At 38.9% G+C, this 11244-nt stretch overlaps 1 protein-coding gene across 1 annotated transcript in view; it reads right to left on the reverse strand.

The window, feature by feature from the left end:
- Window positions 1-4666: 4666 nt before the first annotated feature.
- GREM1 (gremlin 1, DAN family BMP antagonist) overlaps window positions 4667-11244 on the reverse strand; it is a 9913-nt gene continuing 3335 nt past the window's right edge. Inside the window, exon 2 of the mRNA XM_042813458.1 lies at window positions 4667-8264. Within this exon, the coding sequence (XP_042669392.1) occupies window positions 7709-8263 (555 nt within the window). The 5' untranslated portion in view covers window position 8264 and the 3' untranslated portion in view covers window positions 4667-7708. The remainder of the gene's footprint in view (window positions 8265-11244) is intronic.

Genomic DNA, 11244 nt, shown 5'->3' on the forward strand with positions numbered 1-11244 from the left:
TGGGGAGGCCCTCGACTTCTGATAACCCTTCTACACTACTAGTTGAAATAAATCTGCCAAGGCATCTGTCCAATCAGTTTGCTGAGCACTGGCACTTTCATCATCAGAAGAAGTCAGAATTTCCTTCAGAGGAAAATTGACTTCTTGAACTTTCAGACTACTGGGCTGAGCAGAATGAAAACAATTGTTTAAAGACATCATGCACGGATCTGAGGGACAGATGGCTCTGAGCTATGCCAGAGAATTACGATAACATATTCGGGCTGCATACCACAACTTCTTTTTTATTTGTTTCCTTTTAATCATTGCTTTTTTCTCTACTGTTTGTTCCCAGTCTCACTTGCTTGTCATCGTTCCTCAGTAATAGTAAATATATAAGACACTCTGCTAGAAACCTGAGAGCACTTACTAAGTAGCCTTACGCTTCTTATTATCATCATATTCACAGAGCAAAGGCCTCCTTCGGGTCCTGAGGATCCAAGCTGAAGGCAAGACCTCCTAGATGTTTGGTTCCTCGAAGGCCATTCTTGAGTCCATTCTTCTAAAACATATTCTGTACACAAAGAATCCTAAATGCTACTTAAAGGTGAAGTTGAAGATCTACATGGAGTACACTCCCAATGCAAGGGAAGGGATTAACTTCTCTTTCAACTCCTGCTGCTTAATGTTGATTTAATATATTGTCTTGACTTCTAATAAGGTTATTGAAAGATAAAAGCATATAAGGAGCTGTGCCACAGATGCAAGTCAGAATTTCATATGCAAAATAAAAAGAGACATTATAATAAAAAGAAAATTGAACGTTGCTTGTATAAAATCTGGCTTTGTTTTGATGCATAAAACAGCAAACACTGTTCCACACTGAGGTTTTCAAGAATGTCTTAAGTATACAATGCTTCTGATGCCACCCCAGTTGCCTATATATAGATCTGTCTTGTGTAAAGAATTTAAAACGCATTAGAAAGGAGAAATCAAAGAGACAATAAATTTTAAACCAATCTTATTGTCTGCAGCCTTAAGTGTTATTAAGATCAAAGTGGAGCAAACATCTGGCATTTGCCTTTCTGCAAAAATTAGATCAAATTACCTACCATAGGATTTAGATCCACTTGGTAAGATCTTTCCATTGCACACATAGTTTTCTTTCTCTTTTTTATTTGCTAGATTTAACTTAGCTCCCAAAATTGACCCCCTTCATTCATTTGAAGCCGAAACAAATGAACAACAAAAATGAAAATATGTATTCCTCATGCACATCTGTTTCCTAAGGGACATTCAAGGTACTTCACATCCTAAGGAGAGAGGTTCAGCCAGTCTTCATCGTTGCCATTAAGTAGTCTTTACTGATTACACACAACCCTTTATCCCTCCCCAAAACATAAATTCTTCATGCTTACTGTTGTGTTTTCACTGTTGACTTTATTTTATGATTATAACCCATACAGTACATTATTAAGAAGCCTGGCACACTGGGCCATACTTTTACAAAAATAGCGGATGTATATTTTTCAGACTTTCAGTACCTTTCAATGCCTTTTTTTACAGAGAAAAATACATGTATGCTACATGTATACAGCACAGTTTTTTATTCCCTGGATAGAAGAACATGCCAAGGCAAGGTAAGATTGAGAATATGTATCTTCTTCTAGATATAAAAATGACTGCACCTGATTCTAGTCCTCAACAAATTAATTACAAAATGTAGAAATTCAGTAAAGTTTAACTTGAAAGAAAAACAATATAATGGTCTGCAGATTCATTATTTAAAAAAATAAATAAATGCTAACAGTGCTCTGTAGTGATGCCATGCAATAACAATAAAATTATGATTAATGAATTTTAGCATTGGTATCCCACATGAGCTGTAACTGACATATTAATTCTTTCCAATTCCTTTCTTGCTGGAATCCATATTGGTATTACTAGGCAAAAGGTTAAGATATAGCTTGCAATTATTCTAGAGATGAAGATATTATTTTAACCTTTGTTCTTTTGATCTCGTGTAATATGAATTGGAATATAGCTGTTTCCATAAGGTATTCTTTAAAAAAGAAATGAAAACATGGTAATTCCAAATTTTATTTGCAGAACTTTATTGGGAGTCAGTGTAACTTCCTGATTTGATTCATCCCCAAACTATGTGACTTACATCTGTATCACAGCATAGAAAGGTTATTGCTTATCACAACTTAGAAATTTGTTGTGTTTTTTTTTTTAATGTGATCCCAAACATTCTTCTTTTATGTCAGTTTATACTTTGATCCTCACATCTTGCCCCTCAGCCATTTGAAAGAGACAGACAATTAATTTTATTTTCAATATTTTTCGAAAGTATTGGGAGAGTGAGCAAGTGGCAGTTAACATTTCTGTCCTCCTCACCCCAGACTATATAAAGCTTGGGGTGGAATTCAGGCAGCCAGAAGTCACACATTGTCAAAGGGCACCCTCAAGTCATCGGCTACATTCATGGGCAGGCAGTGCAGACAAGTTTCAGATGCTTTTATGAAGCTTCATTACAAGGTAGCATCAGAAATCTGCAATTCTGGGATTTGTTACCATACCTGTATATAGCTTGTACGTGTGGTTTAAATCTCAGCCAACAAACAAGAAAAAAAGCAAGGTGTCCAAAGCTTATTATGGTTAAACTTTTTGATATCTTAAAGCCAAGGCCTGATGTAGCAGTGATACATTCAATGTTTTGACTAAATTTGTTATACTTTTTATTTTCTGAAATGTTAAACGGTGGAGCTTCCCGCTTTGCAGTCCTTTGGTTAATGCAGCTGCCCAGAGAAGTAAAATCACTCAGAATTTATTTGGGGCCTTCTACTGATGTTGTTGAGTGACTGCTGTATTTCAGTAATTGGAGGAGTAGTTTCTAAAGGAGGTTATTCTTTGGATTGAATAAGACCCATGCTATTTAAAAAGAGAAGGAGCAGTCTGTGTCACACTGGGTTAAGCAAAGCAGCATTGCAGGCTCTGGCAGTGACTGGGAGTTTCTCCTTTCAGAAATCTGTTGAAAGTACTGCTCCAGGTCAGGCTTGCACACTGGACAGCACAAAACATCACTCCCCACAGTGGCAGCTCTCTGGTCTATCTTTATTTTTTGCCCAGGAGCAAATGAATTACAAAGTTACATTTCTGCATCACTTTTGCAGACGCAGTGCCCTTTTTCTGGCCAAGCACTACTGCTGACAGGCAGCCAGAAAAGGACCCATCCGAAGCATGCTGCACCCACCATGGCCATGTGTTGCTCAGATGTCTCACGTATGCCCAGCCTGGCTTGTGCTTGATGCCTCCATCTGATCACATATGTGCAACTCTATTGCACAGCACATGGGTTACAGAGCACATGCACAAATCCAGAACAGGGATCTTGCCTGCCTCACTGGAAGGAGAGCAAGAAATAGTCTTATTTCTATCTGTTTCTGTGAAAGCTGAGGGAGGTGCATGGATTCCCTCTCTCCCTCTCATCTTCTTTTGATTAGTGTAGTATCTATAACGCATGCAGGACTTCACAGTGGACATACCTTCAGTTTAAAGTTGGTATGTAGGCCAAATGTAAATTATAATGACGGCCTGAGCTTGTTAGCATATAAATAATAAGGCCATAGTACTAGAAAGTATTAGAAAGGTAAGTTCAGGAGGTTGTTCTCTCTGCTTTAAATCTTCATATGAACATATATTTGCACATCCTTTCATGGAAATTTATTACATCCAACTACATTCATATCTCAGACCAGAAAAAGTCAATTGCCTTTTACAAATAACAAGCAGTATTATTCTTTCAGTAAATTTTAGAAGAACAAGAGAATAAATGAATGGACAGAAATAAAGAAAGAGTAAAGCTAAAGCCTTTAAGTTGCGCTAAGAAGCAGTATGCCACGGAGTGTTAAGTTCCATTATTTCACAAGGGCTGCTCATGAAGTAAAACTGTGCAGAACATTCCCATCACCTGCCCTTCATGGATGGGTGCTGGCCAGCTCACCTCTTGGTCACCTGGGTGTGCTACAGGAAGCCACTACGTGCTGACTACTTGTGGGACTGTATCTGTGTCATTGCTGCTCCTTGGAAGGAAAGAGAATAGATCTGTGGGACTGTGGTCCCAACCTGAGCAGCTTCCACTACAAAGGCAGAGAACATTAGGGGCAGTGAAAGTGAACGACAGATCCTCCTATACTCCTGTATAATTCTCTGTCCATGTCAAGGGCTTGCTGAGAGCTCTGCATTGCAAAGATATTCCCTACTCTTTCTCGTTTTGTTTTGTTTTATGTGGAAGTGCTCTGATGAATAGACACAAAGCTGAGGTAACATATGAGGCTAGCATGTCGAGTCCAGCTCCACCTCTATAACCATTCAAGTTTGATTTATATTTTGAACTGTCACTATATGGTTTACAAGGGGAAAAGTGTGAGTAAAGATTGAGATTTTCCTTCTATAAATTGTGCAAGGGTAAGGGGGAAGTGACAGATCTCATTTAAAGACTTTTTGAAGTAGTTATGTTGAATGATGGTGACATTGCCCGTCTCTGTGCCTCATTGTCAGAATCTAAGCCCTTTTATAATTAAGAGAAGCCACAGAAGTCAGAGTAAAGTACAACAGATCCAGAAAGAGCTGGAAACTTAAGGAAGAAATAAAAAAAAAAATAAAAACAACAATAGACATGGACTGGAGAAGATATTTTATTTATTTGTTACTAGTAGTTAAAATGACGTACAAAATGCTGGGAAGAAAAATTCCAATTCCATTCAGTTACAAAATAATTAAAACTTCATTTTAAACCAAGTTTTGCTTTGTGAGACCGAGCATGACAATACTGCAGCCTTAGGTTATATGGTCCATTGTTTTTAGAATAAAGCAGACATTTAAATACATATTGTGGTTGATATTAAATATCTGGTATAATTGTAAGTTAGCAGAACTTTCTTACTCTCAGGCAATAACTAGCAATTCATAAAAGTTCTTTGTATAAAATTTACATAGTTATAGGGGGATCTGCCTCCAGGGGAGCTCCGCTGTGAGCTGTGCACAGGCTGTTTGGAACATTAGAATTTGAAACACTTTTATCAGTTGCCCTTCAGAACACTGAAGTCGGTAATGTCTAAAGCCATGCTTCATGTTAGGGACACAGCAGCCTAGGATGAAATCCCACTGCTGTTAAAGATAACGGGTGTTTTACTATCGACTTCAAATGAAGAAATAATTTCATTCTTAAGGTGTGCCCATTTATTGAACAGAAACACTACAGAGTACAAAACTTTCAGCAAAGGCTGAGGTTGGCCCTGTTACCTGCAAACCAACTCAAAAAATTAATTTAAAGGAGAACAACCCCTGCCTATTATCAGTGAAAGAGGATTTGTATTAATAATAACATTAAATATCCATATCTTTCTAACTATTCACATTCCACACAGTGGAAATCTACCTCCTGTAATGCCAGATTTTAAAATTGGATTTTAAAATCCACGAAGAAATGTGTCATACCTGCGGAGTGAGAGTGCACCAAGTGAAATGCATTTTAAGAATATGAACCAATGAGCTGCGATCTCTTAATCTGATAAACATAGATCTCATAGCAGTGGATTTCAGAGGAAAAATATATGAATTGTGGAGATGCAGGATATTGCCAGTAATTGCATGAGACATTGAGTTACATCTGTGGCTTTTAATGTAACGACTGCACATCCTATGCATCTGTGGCATGCCACCCTATGGTTTACCCTTTGGACATGTTACTAAGAGCAGAATTGTCTCTCTCAGAGCTTGATGGACAGAAATCCTGTCAAAATAATCACCCTGTGGCTGAGAGAGAGGCTTTTAGTGTGAGAAAGTACAGCTACGCTGACTGTGGGGAGAGAAGGCTTGCTGCTGATGGGGAAAGTGTGTCCTGGGCTACTGAAGCCCCACCACACTGTTAACTTGAGCCTAGAACCATGCCTTTTTGAAGGTGCAAAATGGGGTCTTTTTGTTGGCATGTCGGTGGAGGTAGGGAGGTCTGCAGGATCTGCAGCACCACAGGGCCTTCAGCGCCTGAACAGGTGTCCTGCCAAGCCAGTGCCCTATGCCTGTCTCAGCAACCACTTCGAGGTGCAGCTGGACAGGCTGTAGCTCTCCAGCCAGCCCCAGGGCTTTGGGACCACCTTGCTGGAATGACTTCTCCTATGAGACTCCCCGCACTCTTGCCAAAAGCTACCCCCCGCATCCAGCTTGTGCTCCTAATCCTGAAGGAGGGAAGACAGGCTGATCTCCCAGGTGACACTCATTGAGCTGCTGGAAGTAGTGTCCCCTTTCATGCGTTTTTTCCCCCTCAATGAGAAGGGGAATGAGTTAGCCCTTAATTTTCAGGAAATTCTCTTTACTTAGTCCAAATCCTGCTTAAATGCAAGTCTGTGGTAAAAGATACAAAAAGAGGATTATTGCTGGCAAAGTTCTGCATCTCTTTTTCAACAAACTGCATGCCTGTGGCAAAGCTAAAATAACAATAACAATGCAATGTTTACTAGTCATGAATGTCGTGTCTTTTGTCTCTTGTGTGGTTATTGCATTTGCAGTCACATGATGCTTGTTTTAATTTTTTCTTTGCTCTTTATGTACTAAATTACTGCCATTCTGTACTTGATCTTGCTTAGCAAGATTTTTGTGCTGCGGTATGTACGTTTCTATGTATGTGTGTGAAAAAGAGGAAAGAGTTCAGATAGGCACAATGGAGTCTGTAGACTCATTGTATGTACGTATAGATACCAATGAATAAAAGATACTGCATATACATATATATGTAATATGAGGAATAACTGCTATCAGAAATACAAGACAACAGATGGATCTAGTGGCACAGAAATGGGTTTGATTGATGTAGAGAGACATTAGAATTCAAAAGTATATTTATAGCCTCGTATATAGTTTCTCTTTAATTTATGTAATATATGACTAGGTATATAAATTAAAGCAAAACGTAAACAGAAGACAATATCTCTTCCTCTGTGTCTTCCTATTTAAGTATCTTTCCTTTTCCCATACCCTTTTGTGCTCCCCCTGTCTACTTACTTTAGCCTTTTGCATTCTAACTTGCTGTGGTTCTGTTTTCCATCCACCTATGCTGACTTTTCAGCACTCCCACTTCCCCATTGTTCTCCAAAAGCAGCCTTTGTATTACAGTTATATTTCTGAAGAAGGATGTTACAAACTCTTGATAAAGCTGCTATTATCAGTGATGCTTTTGCTATGGCATAACTGCGTTTTTCCTACTTCATATTTAATAGATTCATGCTTTCAGATATATTGTCCTCTCACATTGATGTTTCTCATAATACAGTAAAAGCAAATAGCATGGCAAGTGAACATTAGCAAAAGCCACAGCTCCACTTTTCCAGTAAGTGACAAAAATGTGAATATACGCTAGGAAACCTAATTCATCACTGTGGGTAAGTAGATTTTTAATATTTCCTACCCTTTTTTTTTTTTTTCTTTTTTTTCAGAGTGACCATTCATATATTTGCTTGTATACACCCTTTTTCTCTCTTACACACATGTGCCTGTTCTTCCCTTACATCCATTGTGTTCTTTTTGTTTGGCTAGCTGTTGTTTTTCAGGTAATTCACTGGGTTCCTTTCAGTTTCGCCCAGCCTCAAAGCTTTGCTAGTTCATGCCACTCACTCACATTGGCAATGATTGCGGACAGTCAGAGTGCAATCAGTATAACGCACTTCTAGGCTTAGTCCAAGTCAATAGATATACACCGACACTCCTTCACGCGGGTGATTCTTTTCTTCTTTCTAGGGGGCTGAAGCTCGGGGCAGTTGAGGGTAACAGTCATGGTGGTAAACTTCTTGGGCTTGCAGAATGAACAAGACTGGAAAGAGCCTTCCTCTTTGCGGACATGCCTGGGGATGTAGAATGAATTGCATTGGCCATAGCAGAACCTGTTGATAATGGTGCGACTGTTGCAGCCCTCTTCATGGATAGTTTGTTTGAGGGGCTGAGTTTTGCACCAATCCCGTTTTAGGTATTTGCGCTCAGTGATGTGCAGTGCCTCCTGGCTGGACTCCAGCACCTCCTCAGCAGGCATTGAGGTGCCTTTTCCTCTTTCTCGATGCCTGGAGCCCGACTGCTGCTGTGTCTGCATCTGCTCTGAATCATTGGGCTGATCCTTGTCAGGAGGAGGGATAGCGCCTTGAGATCCACGATTCCTCTTTCTGCCTTCTGCTGTCGGTAGCAGAAATCCCATCAGAAGAAACACAGCGCCGATGGCATACAGTGTGCGGACCATCCTATAGAGAGGAAGTTGAGGAAATAAAGCACAGTTGTGGATTTCAGATATCAACAGGAATCAGGTATGCAGTAAATTTTCAGCTCCATAAAAGAAATGTGAGTGCGTGCATGAATGCACACTTATAAAAGATGAGCTCTTTGCTTTCACCAGCTGGAAAGCAGTTTCCAAATTACCAAGTGATAAAAGCTTTCCTATATTGTGATTGAAAGTCAGACACTAAAATAAGTCTATACAGAATTTCACTTAGTATTGCATGCAACTTTTTCCAGCTCCTTTCTTCATGCACCCTACTAAACAGTTCTCATTCCCTTCCCATAGCTTATTGACACCAACAGTGATCCTCCTGATTTACACAAGTGGAAGGAATGATTTTATGCCTTGCTAGGATTTATGACATAGTTATCGGCAGTACCAGAGGACATCCATTCTACATCTTCCTTTGTCAGACTCAGAAGCTCTGTACAACTCCTTGCATATGTACATCCAAAATGCAGTGTGCAGGCTGTATCTACCTGTTATCTGAATACAGCATTCCAAGCTCGGCCACGCTGCACCTCTGAACTGATCCACTGAATCCGAATGTAATGAAACAAGTGCACAAGATAGGCAACTAATATAAATTGATATTTAGATACAAATTAAAAGAGATGCATCTGTAATTTCAAATTACACCTTCTCACATTACTCTGAATTTTTGGTAGATATTACACATAAGCAGTCATAAATCTCCATCTTGTATTTATTATATCCATCATGATAGCAAAAGGACATATGAGGACAGTAGAATTTCATATGACATTAAGAACCATGAGATAACAGTATGATAAAAGCATGTTGATTGTGCACAAAAAAAAAAAATAAAATAAAATAAAAGAACTTCAAGAAGTGCAAAAAGTAGAGATAATCAAGTTCCTTAAAACTGCATTCATATTCCAAACCTAATTACCAGCCTATATACCTTCCTTAGTCTTTACGACCCAGGTATCTTCCATCAATTCTATTGCTTCCAAGCTCTTTGGGCTGCTGGGTCAACTCAAGACCCAAAAGCTAGAAAGTGACCTGCCATGCTCCTTTCTCTTCCTGAAATACCACAGTCTTCGTGTTGTTTGTGAAAGCAAGCAAGACAGACTGGAGAGGGAGGATATCGGGAGACTTTCACTGTGGGGAGCTTGGAAGATGGCCACCAGAAACTAGAAGCTCAGGCATTAAAAAGGGGAAGAATTGTGAATAAAAAAAATGAGGAAGTCAGTGTCCTCTACCTTTTTTGAAGTGCTGTGGTCATATCCCTCATTTAACCTATTTTATCAGTAAAGATGAATCACTGTTTGAACTGAAAATTCCTGCTTGTCCTACTGCCCAGCCAATGTATGTGAAACTAAGGCCCATGTCCTTGGTAGGCAGATAGATGGTGAAGTGCCAACCCTGGAAGGGCCCCCTGGAGATTCAGCGGAAGCTCAGGGTATTGTGTCATCTGCTGCACAAGACGTCTGTTAGAGTTACTAGGTCTTTCCAGTCACACAGAAAGAGTAAGTTTTGGTTGATGCTGTTCAGAAAGTATTTCTCACCAGAGACTGGAAAAGGAACTGTTGGAGTGGAAAAGTGTCACAGGAGGTTCCTGTTGTATGTAGGGATTTGCTTGTGGAGCTAACATTTTATGTGTTTGTCTACAGACTGTTAACATACTGGAGCTTATGACGCACATGATAAATGTCTGCATTCATTTTATTCATTTAGATTTATTTACCAGTAGCCATTCATTTTGTTCATTTTGGCTTAGTAGCAGTATCTCTTATGTTTGGAAGAAGCCTCAGACTTCAAGAGAGGGCTGTAAGCATTACACTTCTCCTGACTCCAGCAGGCAGTTTGGAAGGGCTGCTCTAAATATCTAAGCGCAATATTGCACAGAACATGCTATTTTAATAACATTAAGGCTCTGTCACAAAACAAAAAACGTTGGGAATTCAAACTGAAGACTAATGCAGTGTAATTTCAAGTGTCAGCTTGGACTTCATATTTGTTGTTTTTTTCCCATTTCTTTTACCACCTCAATGTTATTTAAGCATGTTTCTTTTCAGTCTCCACATTCCGCCAATATAATATTTTTTAAAATACAGTTATAAAATACCACTTATTTCCTCAAGTGACCAGAATGACTCCTTCCAAAACTATTCTTATTTCTCTGGTGACTGTATACCCACACTGTATTTAGACAGTATGCATGTTATTTACTCAACGTGGTGCCAGAACCTTAGAAGAAGAAAAAAATCATTGCACACAACCAAAAATAAATTGCTAGTTTCTAAGCAGTGCCAGGAAACTTCAGGTGTTTGTTTAGTTTCCCATAACTGAGCGCTTGTTTCACCACTACGCATATTCCCGTACTACTTTTGTTCCTATAACAGATCATCTCCATGCTGTTCCACCATTTTTCCACAAATGTGCAATTGATGGCATAGTCATGTAAGGTCTAGTCATGTGAAAACGAGTGATTTGGGGATGATGATTTGGGGAAAATCTGATGGCAATGTCTACTATTTTAAGATATGCATCCCAGATTGATGCATCGTTAAGCAGTATGTGCTTCACCCTAAGGAAACACAAGCATGTGTTCCAATATAACTGTAAAACAGGAAGAAATAGAATTTTTCACTGACTTGGTGTCATGGTTTATAACCATGACACTTGGTTTATAACCGTAAAGGGAGAAACTATATTATATACTCAAAGAAGAAACTGTGATTCGAGTAAAAGTTAGCAACTCAGCAGCACCTTTTGCTATGGTTCAATTTTATATATTCCAAAATATACATCTGAAAGTAAAAATAATCCAAATATTTAGGACTAAATACAATTGAAACACAGACCCTCCAAAGAGACTGTGTTAACTTCATGATCCCCAATGGCAGTTTAAGCAGGAACTTCCTATCATAGTAGCTTATTACATATTTACTTTAAAACTTCTGATTTTTTTTTTTTTT

This window comes from Centrocercus urophasianus, unplaced genomic scaffold (genome assembly GCF_019232065.1).
Source record: "Centrocercus urophasianus isolate 14NV4802_14NV808 unplaced genomic scaffold, USGS_Curo_1.0 seq_14, whole genome shotgun sequence".
Lineage (NCBI taxonomy): Eukaryota > Metazoa > Chordata > Aves > Galliformes > Phasianidae > Centrocercus > Centrocercus urophasianus.